Raw genomic sequence first — 20765 nt, forward strand, 5'->3', positions numbered from 1 at the left:
TGGTCTAAAGCAGTTCACTATATATATTTATGGGCCCTGGTCTAAAGCGGTTCACTATATATACTTATGGGCCCTGGTCTAAAGCAGTTCACTATATAGCCTTATGGGCCCTGGTCCAAAACAATCCACTATATAGCCTTATGGGCCCTGGTCTAAAGCAGTTCACTATATAGCCTTATGGGCCCTGGTCTAAAAAAGTTCACTATATTTACTTATGGGCCCTGGTCTAAAGCAGTTCACTATATAGCCTTATGGGCCCTGGTCCAAAACAATCCACTATATAGCCTTATGGGCCCTGGTCTAAAGAGGTTCACTATATAGCCTTATGGGCCCTGGTCTAAAACAATGTACTATATATTCTTATGGGCCCTGGTCTAAAGCAGTTCACTATATACCCTTATGGGCCCTGGTCCAAAACAATGCACTATATAGCCTTATGGGGCCTGGTCTAAAACAATGTACTATATAGCCTTATGGGCCCTGGTCTAAAACAATGTACTATATAGCCTTTTTGGGCCCTGGTCCAAAGCAGTTCACTCTATAGCCTTATGGGCCCTGGTCTAAAACATTTCACTATATAGCCTCATGGGCCCTGGTCTGAGGCAGTGCACTCTACAGCCTTATGGGCCCTGGTCTAAAGCAGTCCACTCCATAGACCTATGGGCCCTGGTCTAAGCAGTGCACTTTATAGGGAATATAGGGTGTCATTTGGGATGCACACTAAATCCTAATATCTTCTATCCAGACCAAATGGCAGCAGTACAACTGAAGGGGGCACTATTTTCCCACATAGGGTGTCAGCTATCTGGCAGAATCTTTTATCCCATTTCGGGAGTCAGCTATCTGGCACAACCTTTTATCCGTATAGGGAGTCAGCTATCTGGCAGAACCTCTTATCCTGTATAGGGAGTCAGCTATCTGGCAGAACCTTTTATCCCGTATAGGGAGTCAGCTATCTGGCAGAAACTTTTATCCTGTATAGGGAGTCAGCTATCTGGCAGAACCTTTTATCCTGTATAGGGAGTCAGCTATCTGGCAGAACCTTTTATCCCGTATAGGGAGTCAGCTATCTGGCAGAACCTTTTATCCTGTATAGGGAGTCAGCTATCTGGCAGAACCTTTTATCCTGTATAGGGAGTCAGCTATCTGACAGAACCTTTTATCCCGTATAGGGAGTCCGCTATCTGGCAGAACCTTTTAATTTAACAGAGTACAACGTCTGGACTGAAGTACATCACATATGTTATAATGAATACACACAAACACACACAATACAATGACTCCAGGCCATACTGCAAGTCTAGAGGCAGTAATTCCCCTTTCCACATTTTGTTACGTTACAGCCTTATTCTAAAATGTATTACATCATTTTTTCCCCTCATCAATCTACACACAATACCCCATAATGACATCACAATACCCCATAATGACATCACAATACCCCATAATGACATCACAATACCCCATAATGAAAAAGTAAAAACAGGTTTTTTATACTTTTTGCAAATGTATTACAAAACATAAATACCTTATTTACATAAGTATTCAGACCCTGTGCTATGAGACAATCGAAAATTGAGCTTCGATTGATCATCCTTGAGATGTTTCTACAACTTGATTGGAGTGCACCTGTGTTAAATTCAATTGATTGGACATGATTTGGAAAGGCACACACCTGTCTATATAAGGTCCCACAGTTGACAGTGCATGTCAGAACAATCTACACACAATACACACTAAGCCATGAGGTAAAAGGAATTGTTCGTAGAGCAGCTCCGAGACAGGATTGTGTTGAGGCACAGATCTGGGGAAGGGTACCAAAAATGTCTGCAGCATTGAAGGTCCCCAAAAACACATTGGCCTCCATCATTTTTAAATGGAAGAAGTTTAGAACCACCAAGACTCTTCCTAGAGCTGTCCTCCTGGCCAAACTAAGCAATCGGAAGAGAAAGGCCTTGGTCAGGGAGGTGCCAAGAACCCGATGGTCACTCTGACAGAGCCCCAGTGTTCCTCTGTGGAGATGGGAGAACCTTCCAGATGGACAACCATCTCTGCAGCACTCCACCAATTGTTCTTTATGGTAGAGTTGACAGACGGAAGCCACTCCTCAGGAAAAAGGCACATGACAGCCCGCTTGGAGTTTGCCAAAAGGCACCTAAAGGACTCTCAGACCATGAAAAACAAGATTCTCTAGTCTGATGAAACCAAGATTGAACCGTTTGGCCTGAATGCCAAGCGTTGTGTCTGGAGGAAACCTGACACCACCCCTATGGTGAAGCATGGGGGTGGCAGCATCATGCTGTGGGGATGTATTTCAGCGGCAGGGACTGGGAGACTAGTCAGAATCGAAGGAAAGATGAATGAAGCAAAGTACAGAGTGTTCCTTGATGAAAACCTACCCCAGAGCGCTCAGGACCTAAGACTGGGGCGATGGTTCACCTTCCAACAGGACAACAAACCTAAGCTAACAGCCTAGACAACGCAGGAGTGGCTTCGGGACAAGTCTCTGAATGTCCTTGAGTGGCCCAGCCAGAGCCGGGACTTGAACCCGATCGAACATCTCTGGAGAGACCTGAAAATAGCTGTGTAGCGACATTCCCCATCCAACCTGATAGAACTTGAGAGGATCTGCAGAGAAGAATGGCAGAATCTCCCCAAGTCAAATGTTATTTGTCACATGCCGAATACAAGCCCTTAACCAACAATGCCGTTTTAAGAGAAATATGTAGAAAATAGATAAGTAAAAAATAAATATACCAGAATAGTTCATTAAAGAGCTGTAGTAAAATAACAGTAGCGAGACTATTAACAGGGGGTACCGGTACGGAGTCTATGTGCGGGGGCACCGGTTAGTCGAGGCAATTGAGGTAATATGTACATGTAGGTAAAGTTACAGGTGTGCCAAGCTTGTAGCTTCATACCCAAGAAGACTCGAGGCTGTAATCACTGTCAAGATGCTTCAACAAAGTACTGAGTTAAGGGTCTGAATACTTACATAAATGTGATATTTCATTATTTTTGTATTTTTTTTAAATTTGCAAAGAAATTCTACAAACCTGTTTTTGCTTTGTCATTATGGGGTATTGTGTGTAGATTGATGAAGGGGGGGGGGGGGGGGGGGACAATATTAAATACATTTTAGAATAAAGCTGTAACATAAGAAAATGTGGAAAAAGTCAAGGGGTCTGAATACTTTCCGAATGCTCTGTACCTAGGTAATAGGGTACCATTTGCGATGCATACTTTGTCTGGAATGAGATCATCAGGGATAACACCACCACAGACTCTTCAGTGTTCTCAGGTGCCAGTCCCAAATGGCACCCTATTCCCTATATAATGCACTACTTTTGATGGTGCCATTTGCTGAGCCAGACATTATAGTTCTGTATGATCTGCAGGGGTGGGGTCAATTCCATTTCAGTCCAGTGAATTCAGGAAGTAAACTGAAAATTCCAATTCCAAAATGTTTCTATTTTCCTGTGTATGTAGACTGAATTGAATTGAATTGACCCCACACCTTCTGACCATTGTATAGTTGTCACCTGCATACAACCATATAACTTTTCCCAGGATCTCAAACCAATGAAAGTGCAGTGTGGAAAGTAGCGCTTGCTTCAATAATTATGGTCAATATTGCTTTAACTGATCAATTACAGTCCTAAAGACAATGGGCTGTTTAGCGTGTGGGTAGCCTATCGTTTATCATTTACAATAACAGAAAATCTGTCATCAGCAACCGCAGGGAGTTTATAAATTATATCCTCCATAATCCTGCCTGGACTGGGATGCTGAGTGCATGTGCTGTCCTGTCTATCCTCGTGCAGCGCTCCTATGGCAACCCGGTAAATTAGCCCCATTAATATCCACGTTATTAGAGAGCACTACAGGGATGGAACCGTGATGTCAGCACACACACCAGCCAGCGGTCTTTGAATGCAAACTGGTGAGGACTGACTGACTGCGTGGAAGGAAGCGTGTCATTCTTTTCCTATTGACAGCTAAGCTAGCCAGGGATATAAATATTTGGGGAGGAGGAGAATCAGAAGAGTGATCATGCTATGTCATTGAGGACCTCAGTTTAGCCACCAGCCAGCATCCATCCTGACTGTCTCCGGCTGGCACGTCCGACGCTCAGAGCAGTCAGCATGCAGGCAGCATCAGCACTCCGATCTGTTGTCATCATCTAGGCAACACTCTGATTTAGCAACACCTGGATACCTGGACGTCATTCATCGATTTACTGGTCATGCACCCTAATATGACCGTCGCGCCGAAGCGGTACAAACTGTTGCAACCGGGAGAGCAGGAAGCAGCACGTTCCAAGTGTCAAGTAAGATTCGACCTGTTCCTGTCCTGCTGCAGAACGCCGTCACTGCTTTTGGTATCCTGAGCCGTTTGAGTTTATGAAATATATGATTTGTTATCATCACAGCTCATATATTCTTGTTTCATTTTCAAACGCGTTTTATTTTTTTAGCCCAGGCTAGTGAGCGTCTGTATCATCCTTTCTTCAATAGGCCTACCCATAATGGATAGGTTTCATTCTTCCATGCGCAAAAGGCTGTACAGCTTGCCGCAAAACATTGGCCAAAGAGGCTCTGTCTCTGTGATGATTGACGACGGAGGAGAATACGGTGGTGGCGACAAGGACACAAACAAGAAAAGTGCCGGTATCAGGCTGAAGCCTCTTCTCCTTCCTGGATCTCCTTCCCCCGCCAGCAGCTCTAAGAGAAACAGAGACAGGGACCCCAAGAGCGGAACCGCCGGAGACTTGGAAACGGACGTTGCCGTTAAGACCAACTTAAACGGGGACTGTCGCCTTTTTAGAGGTAACCGCTCTTCCATCACTGGTCGGCACACTATTGGGTCAGATCCAGCGGAGCAGCGGAGGCTGATCCCCGAGGTAGACGCCGGCGCTAACGAGGAGAGTTACCCCGGAGGAGAGACTGGTTCTGGGGCCGAACAGGGAGCGCAGGATTCCGTTGGTCGCAGTGCTAGCGCACACCGCCGCTCGTCCGTCTTCGATCAGTCCACTTTAATCAAGTTAGAAGGAACCGAACCGATCATGCCAGACGAAGTAGAGCAGTTGTATCGGGCGGGTTTCATGCACCGGCAGTTCGGAGCGATGCTACAACCAGGAGTCAACAAGTTCTCTCTGAGAATGTTGGGGAGCGAGAGGGCCGTGGAGCACGAGAGGGAACGTGTGAAGTCTGCAGGATTCTGGATCATTCATCCGTACAGTGATTTTAGGTAATTGTTCAGAAAATCTGTATTAATCATTGTTGATCAATTTGATTGATCTATTGGTTAATTGATTGTGTCTGGTTAGATTAGGCCTCTCGGAGTTTACATATCCTATCCAATACACTATTATGATTTAAAAAATATACTATCTGACTAAGTGTAAACTCAGTTTGGCTAAGAAAATACATGTTTGTGGTGTTATCAAAGTACAAATCTACTGTTTGGATATCTTAGATCATATTAGAAAACCTCTTAGGGGTTTAATTGTACCCTACCCTCTGACCTATTGGGTCTTGACTGGGTTAGCAATTGGTCCAAAGTAAAGGTCAAAGATACATACCAGTCAAATTTAAATACAGTATTTAGATTTGACTGCTGACATGCATATTCATTTTGCAGTTCCAGTCATATTCATACCCCACTAATACCGCTGGCATGCATATTCATATCCCACTAATACTGCTGGCATGCATATTCATACCCCACTAATACTGCTGGCATGCATATTCATATCCCACTAATACTGCCGGCATGCATATTCATACCCCACTAATACTGCCGACATGCATATTCATATCCCACTAATACTGCTGGCATGCATATTCATATCCCACTAATACTGCTGGCATGCATGTTCATATCCCACTAATACTGCTGGCATGCATATTCATATCCCACTAATACTGCTGGCATGCATATTCATATCCCACTAATACTGCCGGCATGCATATTCATATCCCACTAATACTGCCGGCATGCATATTCATATCCCACTAATACTGATGGCATGCATGTTCATATCCCACTAATACTGCCGGCATGCATATTCATATCCCACTAATACTGCTGGCATGCATATTCATATCCCACTAATACTGCTGGCATGCATGTTCATATCCCACTAATACTGCTGGCATGCATATTCATATCCCACTAATACTGCTGGCATGCATATTCATATCCCACTAATACTGCCGGCATGCATATTCATATCCCACTAATACTGCCGGCATGCATATTCATATCCCACTAATACTGATGGCATGCATGTTCATATCCCACTAATACTGCTGGCATGCATATTCATATCCCACTAATACTGATGGCATGCATATTCATATCCCACTAATACTGCTAGCACTGATCTTTTATGCTCAGGTTTTTTTCTGGCTCAATAATGATATGTCATTTGGCCACAAAATGTCTAGTCCTGTGTGTGTGTGTGTGTGTGTGTGTGTGTGTGTGTGAAAAAAATATGTTTCTATATTAATTACCACGCTATGAACACTTGTCTATGAAAAGCAGATGCTTTTGTAGGAATCTTATCAATGTTATAGTTACAAAGGAAAATCAAATTGAAGCCACCAAAACGGGAGACGATATAATGAGGAGTGAATGTCCAAACTGAAGGTGTGTTCTTTAAGGAACACTGAAACAAGTCCGTTTGTTCCAGAATTCTATCTTTTCATCATCACACACATAACAGGTTTTTTTCTTGTATCACTTTAACCTTGAGTTCCCTCTCTCTCTCTGCTCTAACATCAGGACATTTACACTGGCCTGTAGTATCCTATCTTTCTGTCCTGATGTGAGATACAGTGGGGTTTTTCCACTCTTCTGAATTATACTTTTTTTTTTTATCATTTAGTGAGGCCATCGGATTACACAGAGAGAGAGTGCAGCAGGCCGGGCCGATAGAGTTAGGTCGGGGCTTTTTGAAAATGGGGTAATCAAAATAGGTTAACATGACCGTTCAAAATATTAGAAGCACACATCAGGTGGGATTATGACCTCACAATTAGTCTAATGTGAGGGTGTTTGGAGGGAGGGGGGAGGACAGGGGAAGGTAGGAGGGGGAGGGTGGCACTCACCACTCACAACTCAACTGTAGAGTGATTGAAATGATGTGAGAGTGGGAAATCAGGACAGGACGCTAACTACACAGTCATCATGCCAGCTGTCCGCGCAGCTCTGAAGTGAGTTTAAGCTGTGACATAATGATATGTGTTGTTTTGAGGTTAAAGTAAAACCTTACCACTGCTGTCTCAGGATAACAGCTGCTGTGCCATGTCTAATCAAACCACATTTTATTTGTCAAATAGGCCGAATACAACAGGTGTAGGTGTACAGGTGTACAACAACTTACATAGAAATGCTTACTTACAAGCCCTTCACCAACAATGCAGTTTTTAGAAAAATACCTAAAAATAGAAAATAAATAAAAGTAACAAATAATTAAAGAGCAGCAGTAAAATAACAATAGTGAGGCTATATACAGGGGGTACCGGTACAGAGTCAATGTGGAGGCTATATACAGGGGGTACCGGTACAGAGTCAATGTGGAGGCTATATACAGGGGGTACCGGTACAGAGTCAATGTGGAGGCTATATACAGGGTATTACGGTACAGAGTCAATGTGGAGGCTATATACAGGGGGTACCGGTACAGAGTCAATGTGGAGGCTATATACAGGGGGTACCAGTACAGAGTCAATGTGGAGGCTATATACAGGGGGTACCAGTACAGAGTCAATGTGGAGGCTATATACAGGGGGTACCGGTACAGAGTCAATGTGGAGGCTATATACAGGGGGTACCAGTACAGAGTCAATGTGGAGGCTATATACAGGGGGTACCAGTACAGAGTCAATGTGGAGGCTATATACAGGGGGTACCAGTACAGAGTTAATGTGCGTGGGAACCGGTGAGTCGAGGTAATTGAGGTAATATGTACATGTAGGTAGAGTTATTAAAGTGACTGTGCATAGATAATAACAGAGAGTAGTAGGGGCGGCAATGCAAATAGTAGCGATTTGATCAGATGTTCAGGACTCTTATGGCTTGTGGGTAGAAGCTGTTTAGAAGCCTCTTGGACCTAGACTTGGCACTCCGGTACCTATTAAAGAAGTCTTGAGATATTGCTCGCATGAGGTAGAGTTGTTGCCTAGTTAAATAAAATGTACCACCACAAACCAATGCTGACTCTAAGACTGCACTCAACCAGCTGTATAAGGCCATAAGCAAACAAGAACATGCTCATTCAGAAGCAGCACTCCTAGTGGCCGGGGACTTTATTGCAGGCAAACTTAAATCCATTTTACCTCATTTCGCGGAGGAGTATATCACCTCAGTCATCGGCTTCATCCATAAATGTATCGACGACGTCATCCCCACAGTGACCATATGTACATATCGCAACCAGAAGACATGGATTACAGGCAACATCCGCATCGAGCTAAAGGCTAGAGCTGCCGCTTTCAAGGAGCGGGACACTAATCCGGACGCTTATAAGAAATCCCGCTATGCCCTCAGACGAACCATCAAACGAGCAAATCGTCATTACAGGATTAAGATTGAATCTTACTACACCGGCTCTGACTCTGGTCGGATGTGGCAGGGCTTGAAAACTGTAATAGCTACATGTTTTAAGTAGTCCACCATAGTCCCAGTGCCCAAGGAAGCGAAGGTAACCGAAGGTAACCTGCCTAAAGATTACCGCTCCATAGCACTCACGTCGGTAGCCATGAAGTACTTTGAAAGGCTGGTCATGACTCACATCAACAGCATCCTCCCAGATACCATAGACCCACTCCAATTCACATACCGCCCCAACAGATTCACAGATGATGCAATCTCAATCGCACTCCACACTGCCCTTTCCCACCTGGGCAAGAGGAACACCTATGTGAGAATGCTGTTCATTGACTACAGTTGAGAGTTCAACACCATAGTGCCAACAAAGCTCATCACTAAGCTAAGGATCCCTGGGACATAACACCTCCCTCTGCAACTGGATCCCGGACTTCCTGACGGGCCGCCCCCAGGTGGTAAGGGTAGGCAACAGCACGTCTGCTACGCTGATCCTCAATACTGGGGCCCCCCAGGGGTGCTTTCTTAGTCCCCTCCTGTACTCCCTCCTCACCCACACTGCGTGGACAAACAGGACTCCAACAACCATCATTAGGTTTGCTGACGACACAACAGTGGTAGGACTGATCACTGACAACGATGAGACAGCGAGGAGGTCAGAGACCTGGCCGTGTGGTGCCTGGACAACAACCTCTCCCTCAATGTTAACACAACAAAGGAGATGATCGTGGACTACAGGAAAAGGCGGGCCGAACAGGCCCCCATTAACATTGACAGGGTTGTAGTGGAGCCGCGGTCACGAGTTTCAAGTTCCTTAGTGTCTGCATCACCAACAAACTATCATGGTCCAAACACACCAAGACAGTCATGAAAAGGGCACGAATACACCTTTTCCCACTCAGGAGACTGAAAAGATTTGGCTCCCCCGATCCTCAAAGAGTTCTACAGCTGCACCATTGAAAGCATCCTGACCGGTTGCATCACAGCCTGGTATGGCAACTGCTCGGCATCTGACCGTCAGGCGCTACAGAGGGTAGTGCGTATGGCCCAGTACATCACTGGGACCAAGCTTCCTGCCATCCAGGACCCCTATACAAGGCGGTTTCAGAGGAAAGCCCCAAAAATTGTCAAAGACTCCAGTCACCCAAGACTAGACTGTTTTCTCTACGGTACCGGAGCGTCAAGTCTAGCACCAAAAGGCTCCTTAACAGCTTCTACCCCCAAGCCATAAGACTGCTGAACAATTAACCAAATGGCAACCAGATTATTTAAATTGACACCCCCCCTCCATAATTTTTTTTTTACACTGCTGCTACTCGCTGTTTATTATCTATGCATAGTCACTTCACCCCTACCTACATGTACAAATTACCTCAGCTAACCTGTACCCCCGCACATTGACTCGGTACCGATACCCCCTCCCCTGTATACAGCCTCGTTGTTATTTTATTGTGTTACTTTAAAAAAAAAAAAAAGTTTTACTTTCGTTTATTTTTTAAAATATGGTTAAAGTAAAACCTCACCACTGCTGTCTCAGGATGGGAGGGTAGTTAGGGTAGTTAGGGGGTTAAAGTAAAACCTCACCACTGCTGTCTCAGGATGGGAGGGTAGTTAGGGTAGTTAGGGGGTTAGAGTAAAACCTTACCACTGCTGTCTCAGGATGGGAGGGTAGTTAGGGGGTTAGAGTAAAACCTTACCACTGCTGTCTCAGGATGGGAGGGTAGTTAGGGTAGTTAGGGGGTTAGAGTAAAACCTCACCACTGCTGTCTCAGGATGGGAGGGTAGTTAGGGTAGTTAGGGGGTTAGAGTAAAACCTCACCACTGCTGTCTCAGGATGGGAGGGTAGTTAGGGTAGTTAGGGGGTTAAAGTAAAACCTCACCACTGCTGTCTCAGGATGGGAGGGTAGTTAGGGGGTTAGAGTAAAACCTTACCACTGCTGTCTCAGGATGGGAGGGTAGTTAGGGTAGTTAGGGGGTTAGAGTAAAACCTCACCACTGCTGTCTCAGGATGGGAGGGTAGTTAGGGTAGTTAGGGGGTTAGAGTAAAACCTCACCACTGCTGTCTCAGGATGGAAGGGTAGTTAGTGACATCATGATGATGTAGCTAGTGCGGAAGTTGCTTTTGTAAATAACTGTGAGTGACAATCATCTAAAAACTATTTGAAATACTGGAATTGTGGACCTACTTTGTTTCTTATATGATTATCCTTTTCAATTTGAGGGAGAAAAAAATCTCAATAATTTCCACTGTGTTCCAAGGCAAAGATTTAGGTCTCAGTCTCAGTTTCATTTGTGCATATCTAGGCTAACTGATTGATTTATGGCATGAACCTTCCACACACTTCTGGCTGGGTCAATCCACACAGATAGACAGCAGAACCAGACCATCTGCCTGGGTCAATCCACACAGATGAACTGTAGAACCAGACCATCTGGCTGGGTCAATCCACACAGATAGACAGCAGAACCAGACCATCTGGCTGGGTCAATCCACACAGATGGACATTAGAACCAGACCATCTGGCTGGGTCAATCCACACAGATGGACAGCAGAACCAGAACATCTGACTGGGTCAATCCACACAGATGGACAGCAGAACCAGAACATCTGGCTGGGTCAATCCACACAGATGGACAGCAGAACCAGATCAGCAGATCAACATATCTCGTTCTATAGATTGGTATTGGCATAGAGGGGCACCGTTGATTTTCCTAGTGCAACAACAATGTGTTTATAATGCACATTGTTGAAGAAAAGTTTCAAATGAAATCACGCTGCCAGATTACAATTAGGTTTATGGTAAATGTTGTACATGTCGCCCTGCAAGGTACGTTAAAGGGCTTTTCACACTACTTAACTGAGTTGAGCCAAACCAGGCTGTACTGAGCTGGCCTGGTCACACATCCACCGTTGTTGCTGGATCTGTGCTGAAAAGGATCATGTGCAAAGAACATATCTGAGCCATGATAGAGAGCCATCGAAATGTTAGCGTTACTGAGTTTGTTGCCGATCAGCCTTTTGAGCTTCCTTTCTATAGGTGGGGTCCTGCTACTAGGCAACCAGACTGAATGAATGTTCATTTGGGCTGTGGAGCTTAGACCCCTCTCTGTCTCTGCCTCTGCCTCTGTCTCTCTCCCTGTCTCGATATCTCACTCTCTCTGTCTTTGTCTCTGCCTCTGTCTCTGCCTCTGTCTCTGCCTCTGCCTCTGCCTCTGTCTCTGTCTCTGCCTCTGCCTCTGCCTCTGTCTCTGTCTCTGCCTCTGCCTCTGTCTCTGCCTCTGTCTCTCTCTCTCTGTCTCTGTCTCTGTCTCTGCCTCTGTCTGCTCTGCAGAGAGAGAACATCACAGATAAGTATCCAGCACAGTTATGATCCCTTTCTGTTCTGATTGATCTAAGCTTCTTTTCATCTATTTTAAATCACTTTTCCCCCCCACTTTGCCCTGGAACTCTTCTCTCGGCCTCTCCTGTACTTTCTGACCTCTCTCCACCTTACCCACATAAACATCAACCCCCCCCCGGGACAAGGAGAGAGAGAGAGAGATGTACTTATAATACTGCCATTCCACCTGTTTGCCCTATTTGCTGAAAGCATCAGATAAATAAGTTGTAGGTTTGATTCCTGTGTGGACCACAAGGTTTTAGGTTTGATTCCTGTGCGGAACACAAGGTTTTAGGTTTGATTCCTGTGCGGACCACAAGGTTTTAGGATTGATTCCTGTGTGGACCACAAGGTTTTAGGTTTGATTCCTGTGTGGACCACAAGGTGTCCAACAGGGCTAGTGGTTCTAGCTGGGCAGCAGGTGGATGTGGAGTGTCCAACAGGGCTAGTGGTTCTAGCTGGGCAGCAGGTGGATGTGGAGTGTCCAACAGGGCTAGTGGTTCTAGCTGGGCAGCAGGTGGATGTGGAGTGTCCAACAGGGCTAATGGCAGTAAAGTACTGTCTGTGTTTTGGGCCGGCCGACCAGCTGTTCGTCCCTGTCCTGTAAAAGTGGCAGACAGACAGCAGTCAGCGACAGCAGAGTGACGTGTGCGACAGAGCCAGAGCAGAGAGGTTAAAGGGGCAATCCGGGATTCGGATCTACATTTTTTTGACTTTCAAATTAATTATAAATTGCCATTGACTGTTGAAGAATATAACTTAGAAATGCCTCATGAGCTTTAGTTTAACGGTCGTACTGCATCATAACCCATATTATAAACTTGTTTTACTTCATTGTTTGTAAATACTGTATAGCTTCAAAACATGGTTGAAAAACTATAGGGTCAGTCCATCCATCCATAGCTTTGACTGTCTATGAATTTGAGAGTGAGTCCAATCACTCAGCTTTTACCAAAACAAGTAGCGGTGCCGGGCTGACCAGTCTGTTGCTTTTCCAATCCCAGATTGCCTCATTAATGCTAACAACTCTAACATCTGGCCGGTGAGGGCAGGCTCCTGGAGATGACATGGATTCCTGAGAGATAACGCTGGGATTTATCCACCAGAGAGGGGAAAGAGCAATTAGGACCAGTGTGTCACAGCACTGCACAAAGAGAGAGGGCAGAGAGGGGGAGAGAGAGGGTGAGAGAGAGGGTGAGAGAGAGAGAGATATGAACAGAGAGAGAGAGAGAGAGATATGAACAGAGAGAGAGAGAGAGAGAGAGAGAGAGGGCAGAGAGGGGGAGAGAGAGGGCAGAGAGGGCAGAGAGGGGGAGAGAGAGGGTGAGAGAGAGAGAGATATGAACAGAGAGAGAGAGAGAGAGATATGAACAGAGAGAGAGGGGGAGAGGCAGAGAGGTAGATTCAGAGAGAGAGATGGAGAGAAAGAGAGAGAGAGGGATATGAACAGAGAGAGAGGGGAAGAGAAGGATAGAGGCAGAAAGGAGGAGGCGGAAAGACAGAAAGGGAGAGGCAGAGAAAGAGAGAGAGAGAGGGATATGAACAGAGAGAGAGGGGGAGAGGCAGAGAGGTAGATTCAGAGAGAGAGATGGAGAGAAAGAGAGAGAGCAACAGGCAGATGAGCAGAGAGAGAGTAGGATGAGAGAGAGAGTAGGATGGAGAGAGAGAGTGGGATGAGAGAGAGTGGGATGGAGAGCGATTGGGATGGAGAGAGAGAGAGAGAGAGGGATGGAGAGAGAGTAGGATGGAGAGTGTCACGATCGTGTGGAGAGACAGACCAAGGCGCAGCGGATGTTGAGTTCCACATATTTATTTCAAAGTGAAACTTTAAGCAAAAACAATAAATCAATAAACGAACAACGAAACGTGAATACGTGGTGCACAAACACAAAACAATAACCCACAAACACAGCTGGGAAAAAAGCTACTTAAATATGATCCCCAATTAGAGGCGACGATTACCAGCTGCCTCTAATTGGGAACCAAACCAAAACACCAACATAGAAATGTTAAACTAGAACACCCCCTCATGACGCCCTGACCTACTACACCATAGAGAAACAAGGGCTCTCTATGGTCAGGGCGTGACAGTACCCCCCACCCCCCAAAGGTGCGGACTCCGGCCGCAAAACCTGAAACCAAATGGAAGGGTTGGGGGGGGGGGGGTGACTAGTGTCGCTGGCAGCTCCGGTGTGGGTCGTTTCCACCCTCCAGACCCCGGATCCGACCATGGCGTCGGGCTGAACGACATGCCTAGACTGGACATCGGCGCAGAGGAAGGCTCCGGCCTTGGAGCGGGACTGGACTCTGTGCCTGGACTGGCCACCGGCACAAAGGAAGGCTCAGACCTTGGAGCTGGACTGGACTCTGTGCCTGGACTGGCCACCGGCACAGAGGAAGGCTCAGACCTTGGAGCGGGACTGGACACCGTGCCTAGATGCTCCGGACCGTTGACCGTCGCTGGAGGTTCCGCACCATGGACCGCTGCAGGAGGTTCCGCACCATGGACCGTCGCAGGAGGTTCCGCACCGTGGACCGTCACCGGAAGCTCTGGACTGTGAATGCGCACTGGAGGCCTTGTGCGTGGAGCCGGTACAGGTGGCACCGGACTGGTGACACGCACATCAGGGCGAGTGCGTGGAGCAGGCACAGGACGGACCTGACTGGGGAGGCGCACTGGAGACACAGGTCGTACCGGACTCTCTCTCTCTAACCCATTCTCTCTCCATCCACACTCTCTCCATCCCTCTCTCTCTCTCCATCCCACACTCTCTCTCATCCTACTTTCTCTCTCCAACCCATTCTCTCAGTAGAATGAGAGAGAGAGTAGGATGGAGAGAGAGTGTGGAATGGAGAGAGAGAGAGAGGAATGGAGAGAGAGTAGGATGAGAGAGAAAGTAGGATGGAGAGAGAGAGGGATGGAGAGAGAGAATGGAATGGAGAGAGAGAATGGGATGGAGAGAGAGAGGGATGGAGAGAGATTGGGATGAGAGAGAGAGTGGGATGGAGAGAGAGAGGGATGGATGGAGAGAGAGTGGGATGAGAGAGAGGGGGGATGGAGAGAGATTGGGATGGAGAGAGAGAGGGGGATGGAGAGAGAGAGGGATGGAGAGACAGAGATGGAGAGGGATGGAGAGAGGGAGAGAGGGATGGAGAGAGTGGGATAGAGAGAGAGGGATGGAGAGAGAGAGAGGGATGGAGAGAGAGAGAGAGAGGGATGGCGAGAGAGAGAGAGAGAGAGGGGGTTTACTATGGAACTATGGAACCCATTAGTTCCTGCCAAGGCAACAGCTACTCTTCCTGGGGTTTATTATGGATCCCCATTAGTTACTGCCAAGGCAACAGCTACTCTTCCTGGGGTTTATTATGGATCCCCATTAGTTACTGCCAAGGCAACAGCTACTCTTCCTGGGGTTTATTATGGATCCCCATTAGTTACTGCCAAGTCAGCAGCTACTCTTCCTGGGGTTTATTATGGATCCCCATTAGTTACTGCCAAGGCAGCAGCTACTCTTCCTGGGGTTTATTATGGATCCCCATTAGTTACTGCCAAGGCAACAGCTACTCTTCCTGGGGTTTATTATAGATCCCCATTAGTTCCTGCCAAGTCAGCAGCTACTCTTCCTGGGGTTTATTATGGATCCCCATTTAATTCCTGTTGCCAAGGCAGCAGCTACTCTTCCTGGGGTTTATTATAGATCCCCATTAGTTACTGCCAAGGCAACAGCTACTCTTCCTGGGGTTTATTATAGATCCCCATTAGTTCCTGCCAAGTCAGCAGCTACTCTTCCTGGGGTTTATTATGGATCCCCATTTAATTCCTGTTGCCAAGGCAGCAGCTACTCTTCCTGGGTATTATTATGGATCCCCATTAGTTCCTGCCAAGACAGCAGCTACTCTTCCTGGGGTTTATTATGGATCCCCATTAGTTACTGCCAAGTCAGCAGCTACTCTTCCTGGGGTTTATTATAGATCCCCATTAGTTACTGCCAAGGCAACAGCTACTCTTCCTGGGGTTTATTATAGATCCCCATTAGTTCCTGCCAAGGCAACAGCTACTCTTCCTGGGGTTTATTATAGATCCCCATTAGTTACTGCCAAGTCAGCAGCTACTCTTCCTGGGGTTTATTATGGATCCCCATTAGTTACTGCCAAGGCAGCAGCTACTCTTCCTGGGGTTTATTATGGATCCCCATTAGTTACTGCCAAGGCAACAGCTACTCTTCCTGGGGTTTATTATGGATCCCCATTAATTACTGCCAAGGCAACAGCTACTCTTCCTGGGGTTTATTATAGATCCCCATTAGTTACTGCCAAGGCAACAGCTACTCTTCCTGGGGTTTATTATGGATCCCCATTAGTTACTGCCAAGTCAGCAGCTACTCTTCCTGGGGTTTATTATGGATCCCCATTAGTTACTGCCAAGGCAGCAGCTACTCTTCCTGGGGTTTATTATGGATCCCCATTAGTTACTGCCAAGGCAACAGCTACTCTTCCTGGGGTTTATTATGGATCCCCATTAGTTACTGCCAAGGCAACAGCTACTCTTCCTGGGGTTTATTATGGATCCCCATTAGTTACTGCCAAGGCAACAGCTACTCTTCCTGGGGTTTATTATGGATCCCCATTAGTTCCTTCCAAGGCAACAGCTACTCTTCCTGGGGTTTATTATGGATCCCCATTAGTTACTGCCAAGTCAGCAGCTACTCTTCCTGGGGTTTATTATGGATCCCCATTAGTTACTGCCAAGGCAGCAGCTACTCTTCCTGGGGTTTATTATGGATCCCCATTAGTTACTGCCAAGGCAACAGATACTCTTCCTGGGGTTTATTATGGATCCCCATTAGTTACTGCCAAGGCAACAGCTACTCTTCCTGGGGTTTATTATGGATCCCCATTAGTTACTGCCAAGGCAACAGCTACTCTTCCTGGGGTTTATTATGGATCCCCATTAGTTACTGCCAAGGCAACAGCTACTCTTCCTGGGGTTTATTATGGATCCCCATTAGTTCCTGCCAAGGCAGCAGCTACTCTTCCTGGGGTTTATTATGGATCCCCATTAGTTACTGCCAAGGCAACAGCTACTCTTCCTGGGGTTTATTATGGATCCCCATTAGTTACTGCCAAGGCAACAGCTACTCTTCCTGGGGTTTATTATGGATCCCCATTAGTTCCTGCCAAGGCAACAGCTACTCTTCCTGGGGTTTATTATGGATCCCCATTAGTTACTGCCAAGGCAACAGCTACTCTTCCTGGGGTTTATTATGGATCCCCATTAGTTACTGCCAAGGCAACAGCTACTCTTCCTGGGGTTTATTATGGATCCCCATTAGTTCCTGCCTAGGCAGCAGCTACTTTTCCTGGGGTTTATTATGGATCCCCTTTAGTTCCTGTTGCTAAGGCAGCGCTACTCTTCCTGGGGTTTATTATGGATCCCCATTAGTTCCTGTTGCCAAGGCAGCAGCTACTTTTCCTGGGGTTTATTATGGATCCCCTTTAGTTCCTGTTGCCAAGGCAGCAGCTACTTTTCCTGTTGTTTATTATGGATCCCCATTAGTTCCTGTTGCCAAGGCAGCAGCTACTCTTCCTGGGGTTTATTATGGATCCCTATTAGTTCCTGTTGCCAAGGCAGCAGCTACTTTTCCTGGGATTTATTATGGATCCCCTTTAGTTCCTGTTGCCAAGGCAGCGCTACTCTTCCTGGGGTTTATTATGGATCCCCATTAGTTCCTGTTGCCAAGGCAGCAGCTACTCTTCCTGGGGTTTATTATGGATCCCCATTTAATTCCTGTTGCCAAGGCAGCAGCTACTCTTCCTGGGTATTATTATGGATCCCCATTAGTTCCTGTTGCCAAGGCAGCAGCTACTCTTCCTGGGGTTTACTATGGAACCCATTAGTTCCTGTTGCCAAGTCAGCAGCTACTCTTCCTGGGGTTTATTATGGATCCCCATTAGTTCCTGCCAAGTCAGCAGCTACTCTTCCTGGGGTTTATTATGGATCCCCATTAGTTACTGCCAAGGCAACAGCTACTCTTCCTGGGGTTTATTATGGATCCCCATTAGTTACTGCCAAGGCAACAGCTACTCTTCCTGGGGTTTATTATGGATCCCCATTAGTTACTGCCAAGGCAACAGCTACTCTTCCTGGGGTTTATTATGGATCCCCATTAGTTCCTGCCTAGGCAGCAGCTACTTTTCCTGGGGTTTATTATGGATCCCCTTTAGTTCCTGTTGCCAAGGCAGCAGCTACTTTTCCTGGGGTTTATTATGGATCCCCTTTAGTTCCTGTTGCCAAGGCAGCAGCTACTTTTCCTGTTGTTTATTATGGATCCCCATTAGTTCCTGTTGCCAAGGCAGCAGCTACTCTTCCTGGGGTTTATTATGGATCCCTATTAGTTCCTGTTGCCAAGGCAGCAGCTACTTTTCCTGGGATTTATTATGGATCCCCTTTAGTTCCTGTTGCCAAGGCAGCGCTACTCTTCCTGGGGTTTATTATGGATCCCCATTAGTTCCTGTTGCCAAGGCAGCAGCTACTCTTCCTGGGGTTTATTATGGATCCCCATTTAATTCCTGTTGCCAAGGCAGCAGCTACTCTTCCTGGGTATTATTATGGATCCCCATTAGTTCCTGCCAAGGCAACAGCTACTCTTCCTGGGGTTTATTATGGATCCCCATTAGTTCCTGCCAAGGCAACAGCTACTCTTCCTGGGGTTTATTATAGATCCCCATTAGTTCCTGCCAAGGCAGCAGCTACTCTTCCTGGGGTTTATTATGGATCTCCATTAGATCCTGTTGCCAAGGCAGCAGCTACTCTTCCTGGGGTTTATTATGGATCCCTATTAGTTCCTGTTGCCAAAGCAGCAGCTACTTTTCCTGGGGTTTATTATGGATCCCCTTTAGTTCCTGTTGCCAAGGCAGCAGCTACTTTTCCTGGGGTTTATTATGGATCCCCTTTAGTTCCTGTTGCCAATATAGCAGCTACTTTTCCTGGGGTTTATTATGGATCCCATTAGTTCCTGTTGCCAAGGCAGCAGCTACTCTTCCTGGGGTTTATTATGGATCCCCATTAGTTCCTGCCAAGGCAACAGCTACTCTTCCTGGGGTTTATTATGGATCCCCATTAGTTCCTGTCAAGGCAGCAGCTACTCTTCCTGGGGTTTATTATAGATCCCCATTAGTTCCTGCCAAGGCAGCAGCTACTCTTCCTTGGGTTTATTATAGATCCCCATTAGTTCCTGCCAAGGCAGCAGCTACTCTTCCTGGGGTTTATTATGGATCTCCATTAGATCCTGTTGCCAAGTCAGCAGCTACTCTTCCTGGGGTTTATTATGGATCCCCTTTAGTTCCTGTTGCCAAAGCAGCAGCTACTTTTCCTGGGGTTTATTATGGATCCCCATTAGTTCCTGTTGCCAAGGCAGCAGCTACTCTTCCTGGGGTTTATTACGGATCCCCATTAGTTCCTGTTGCCAAGGCAGCAGCTACTTTTCCTGGGGTTTATTATGGATCCCCTTTAGTTCCTGTTGCCAATGCAGCAGCTACTCTTCCTGGGGGTCCAAACACATTAAGGGATCTTAATATAATAATATTAACATAATTACACCACTCCATATCTACAATAAAACATGTAAAATACAACAATATTACAATATTAAAAAATGTCAGTCTCTCGATGTGCAAAACTGATAGAGACATACCCCAAGCGACTTACAGCTGTAATCGCAGCAAAAGGTGGCGCTACAAAGTATTAACTTAAGGGGGCTGAATAATTTTGCACGCCCCATTTTTTCAGTTTTTGATTTGTTAAAAAAGTTTGAAATATCCAATAAATGTCTTTCCACTTCATGATTGTGTCCCACTTGTTGTTGATTCTTCACAAAAAAATACAGTTTTATATCTTAATGTTTGAAGCCTGAAATGTGGCAAAAGGTCGCAAAGTTCAAGGGGGCCGAATACTTTCGCAAGGCACTGTACCTCTCCGTTGATATCACATACATTATCAAGCATTTCACATATGATATCCAGATACTGACTGTTAGCACTTGGTGGTCTATAGCAGCTTCCCACCAGAATGGGCTTTAGGTGAGGCAGATGAACCTGTAGCCATATTACTTCAACAGTATTTAACATTATCCAGATACTGACTGTTAGCACTTGGTGGTCTATAGCAGATTCCCACCAGAATGGGCTTTAGGTGAGGCAGATGAACCTGTAGCCATAGTACATTTTGAATGCGTAGCAGGACAGGAAAATCTTCCGATTCACGCACATATGGGGAGGCAGGTAGCCTAGTGGTTAGAGTGTAGAGGCGGCAGGTAGCCTAGTGGTTAGAGTGTAGAGGTGGCAGGGTAGCCTAGTGGTTAGAGTGTAGAGGTGGCAGGTAGCCTAGTGGTTAGAGTGTAGAGGTGGCAGGGTAGCCTAGTGGTTAGAGTGTAGAGGTGGCAGGTAGCCTAGTGGTTAGAGTGTAGAGGTGGCAGGTAGCCTAGTGGTTAGAGTGTAGAGGTGGCAGGTATCCTAGTGGTTAGAGTGTAGAGGTGGCAGGGTAGCCTAGTGGTTAGAGCATTGGACTAGTAACCGAAAAGTTGCAAGATCGAATCCCCGAGCTGACAAGGTAAAAACATGTCATTCTGCCCCTGAACAAGGCAGTTAACCCACTGTTCCCAGGCCATCATTGAAAATAAGAATTTGTTCTTAACTGACTTGCCTAGTTAAATAAAGGTATAATCAAGAGATCATCCCTACTGCCTCTAATCTGGAGGACTCACTAAACAGAGA

The 20765-nt window shown here is 46.3% G+C and overlaps 1 protein-coding gene across 1 annotated transcript in view; it reads left to right on the forward strand.

The window, feature by feature from the left end:
• Positions 1-4609: 4609 nt before the first annotated feature.
• The window catches only part of LOC110522714 (potassium/sodium hyperpolarization-activated cyclic nucleotide-gated channel 3-like), a 55762-nt gene continuing 39606 nt past the window's right edge, over positions 4610-20765 (forward strand). The window contains exon 1 of the mRNA XM_036968570.1: positions 4610-5250. Within this exon, the coding sequence (XP_036824465.1) occupies positions 4610-5250 (641 nt within the window). The remainder of the gene's footprint in view (positions 5251-20765) is intronic.

The sequence above is a fragment of the Oncorhynchus mykiss genome, chromosome 30 (assembly GCF_013265735.2).
Source record: "Oncorhynchus mykiss isolate Arlee chromosome 30, USDA_OmykA_1.1, whole genome shotgun sequence".
Taxonomy (NCBI): Eukaryota; Metazoa; Chordata; class Actinopteri; order Salmoniformes; family Salmonidae; genus Oncorhynchus; species Oncorhynchus mykiss.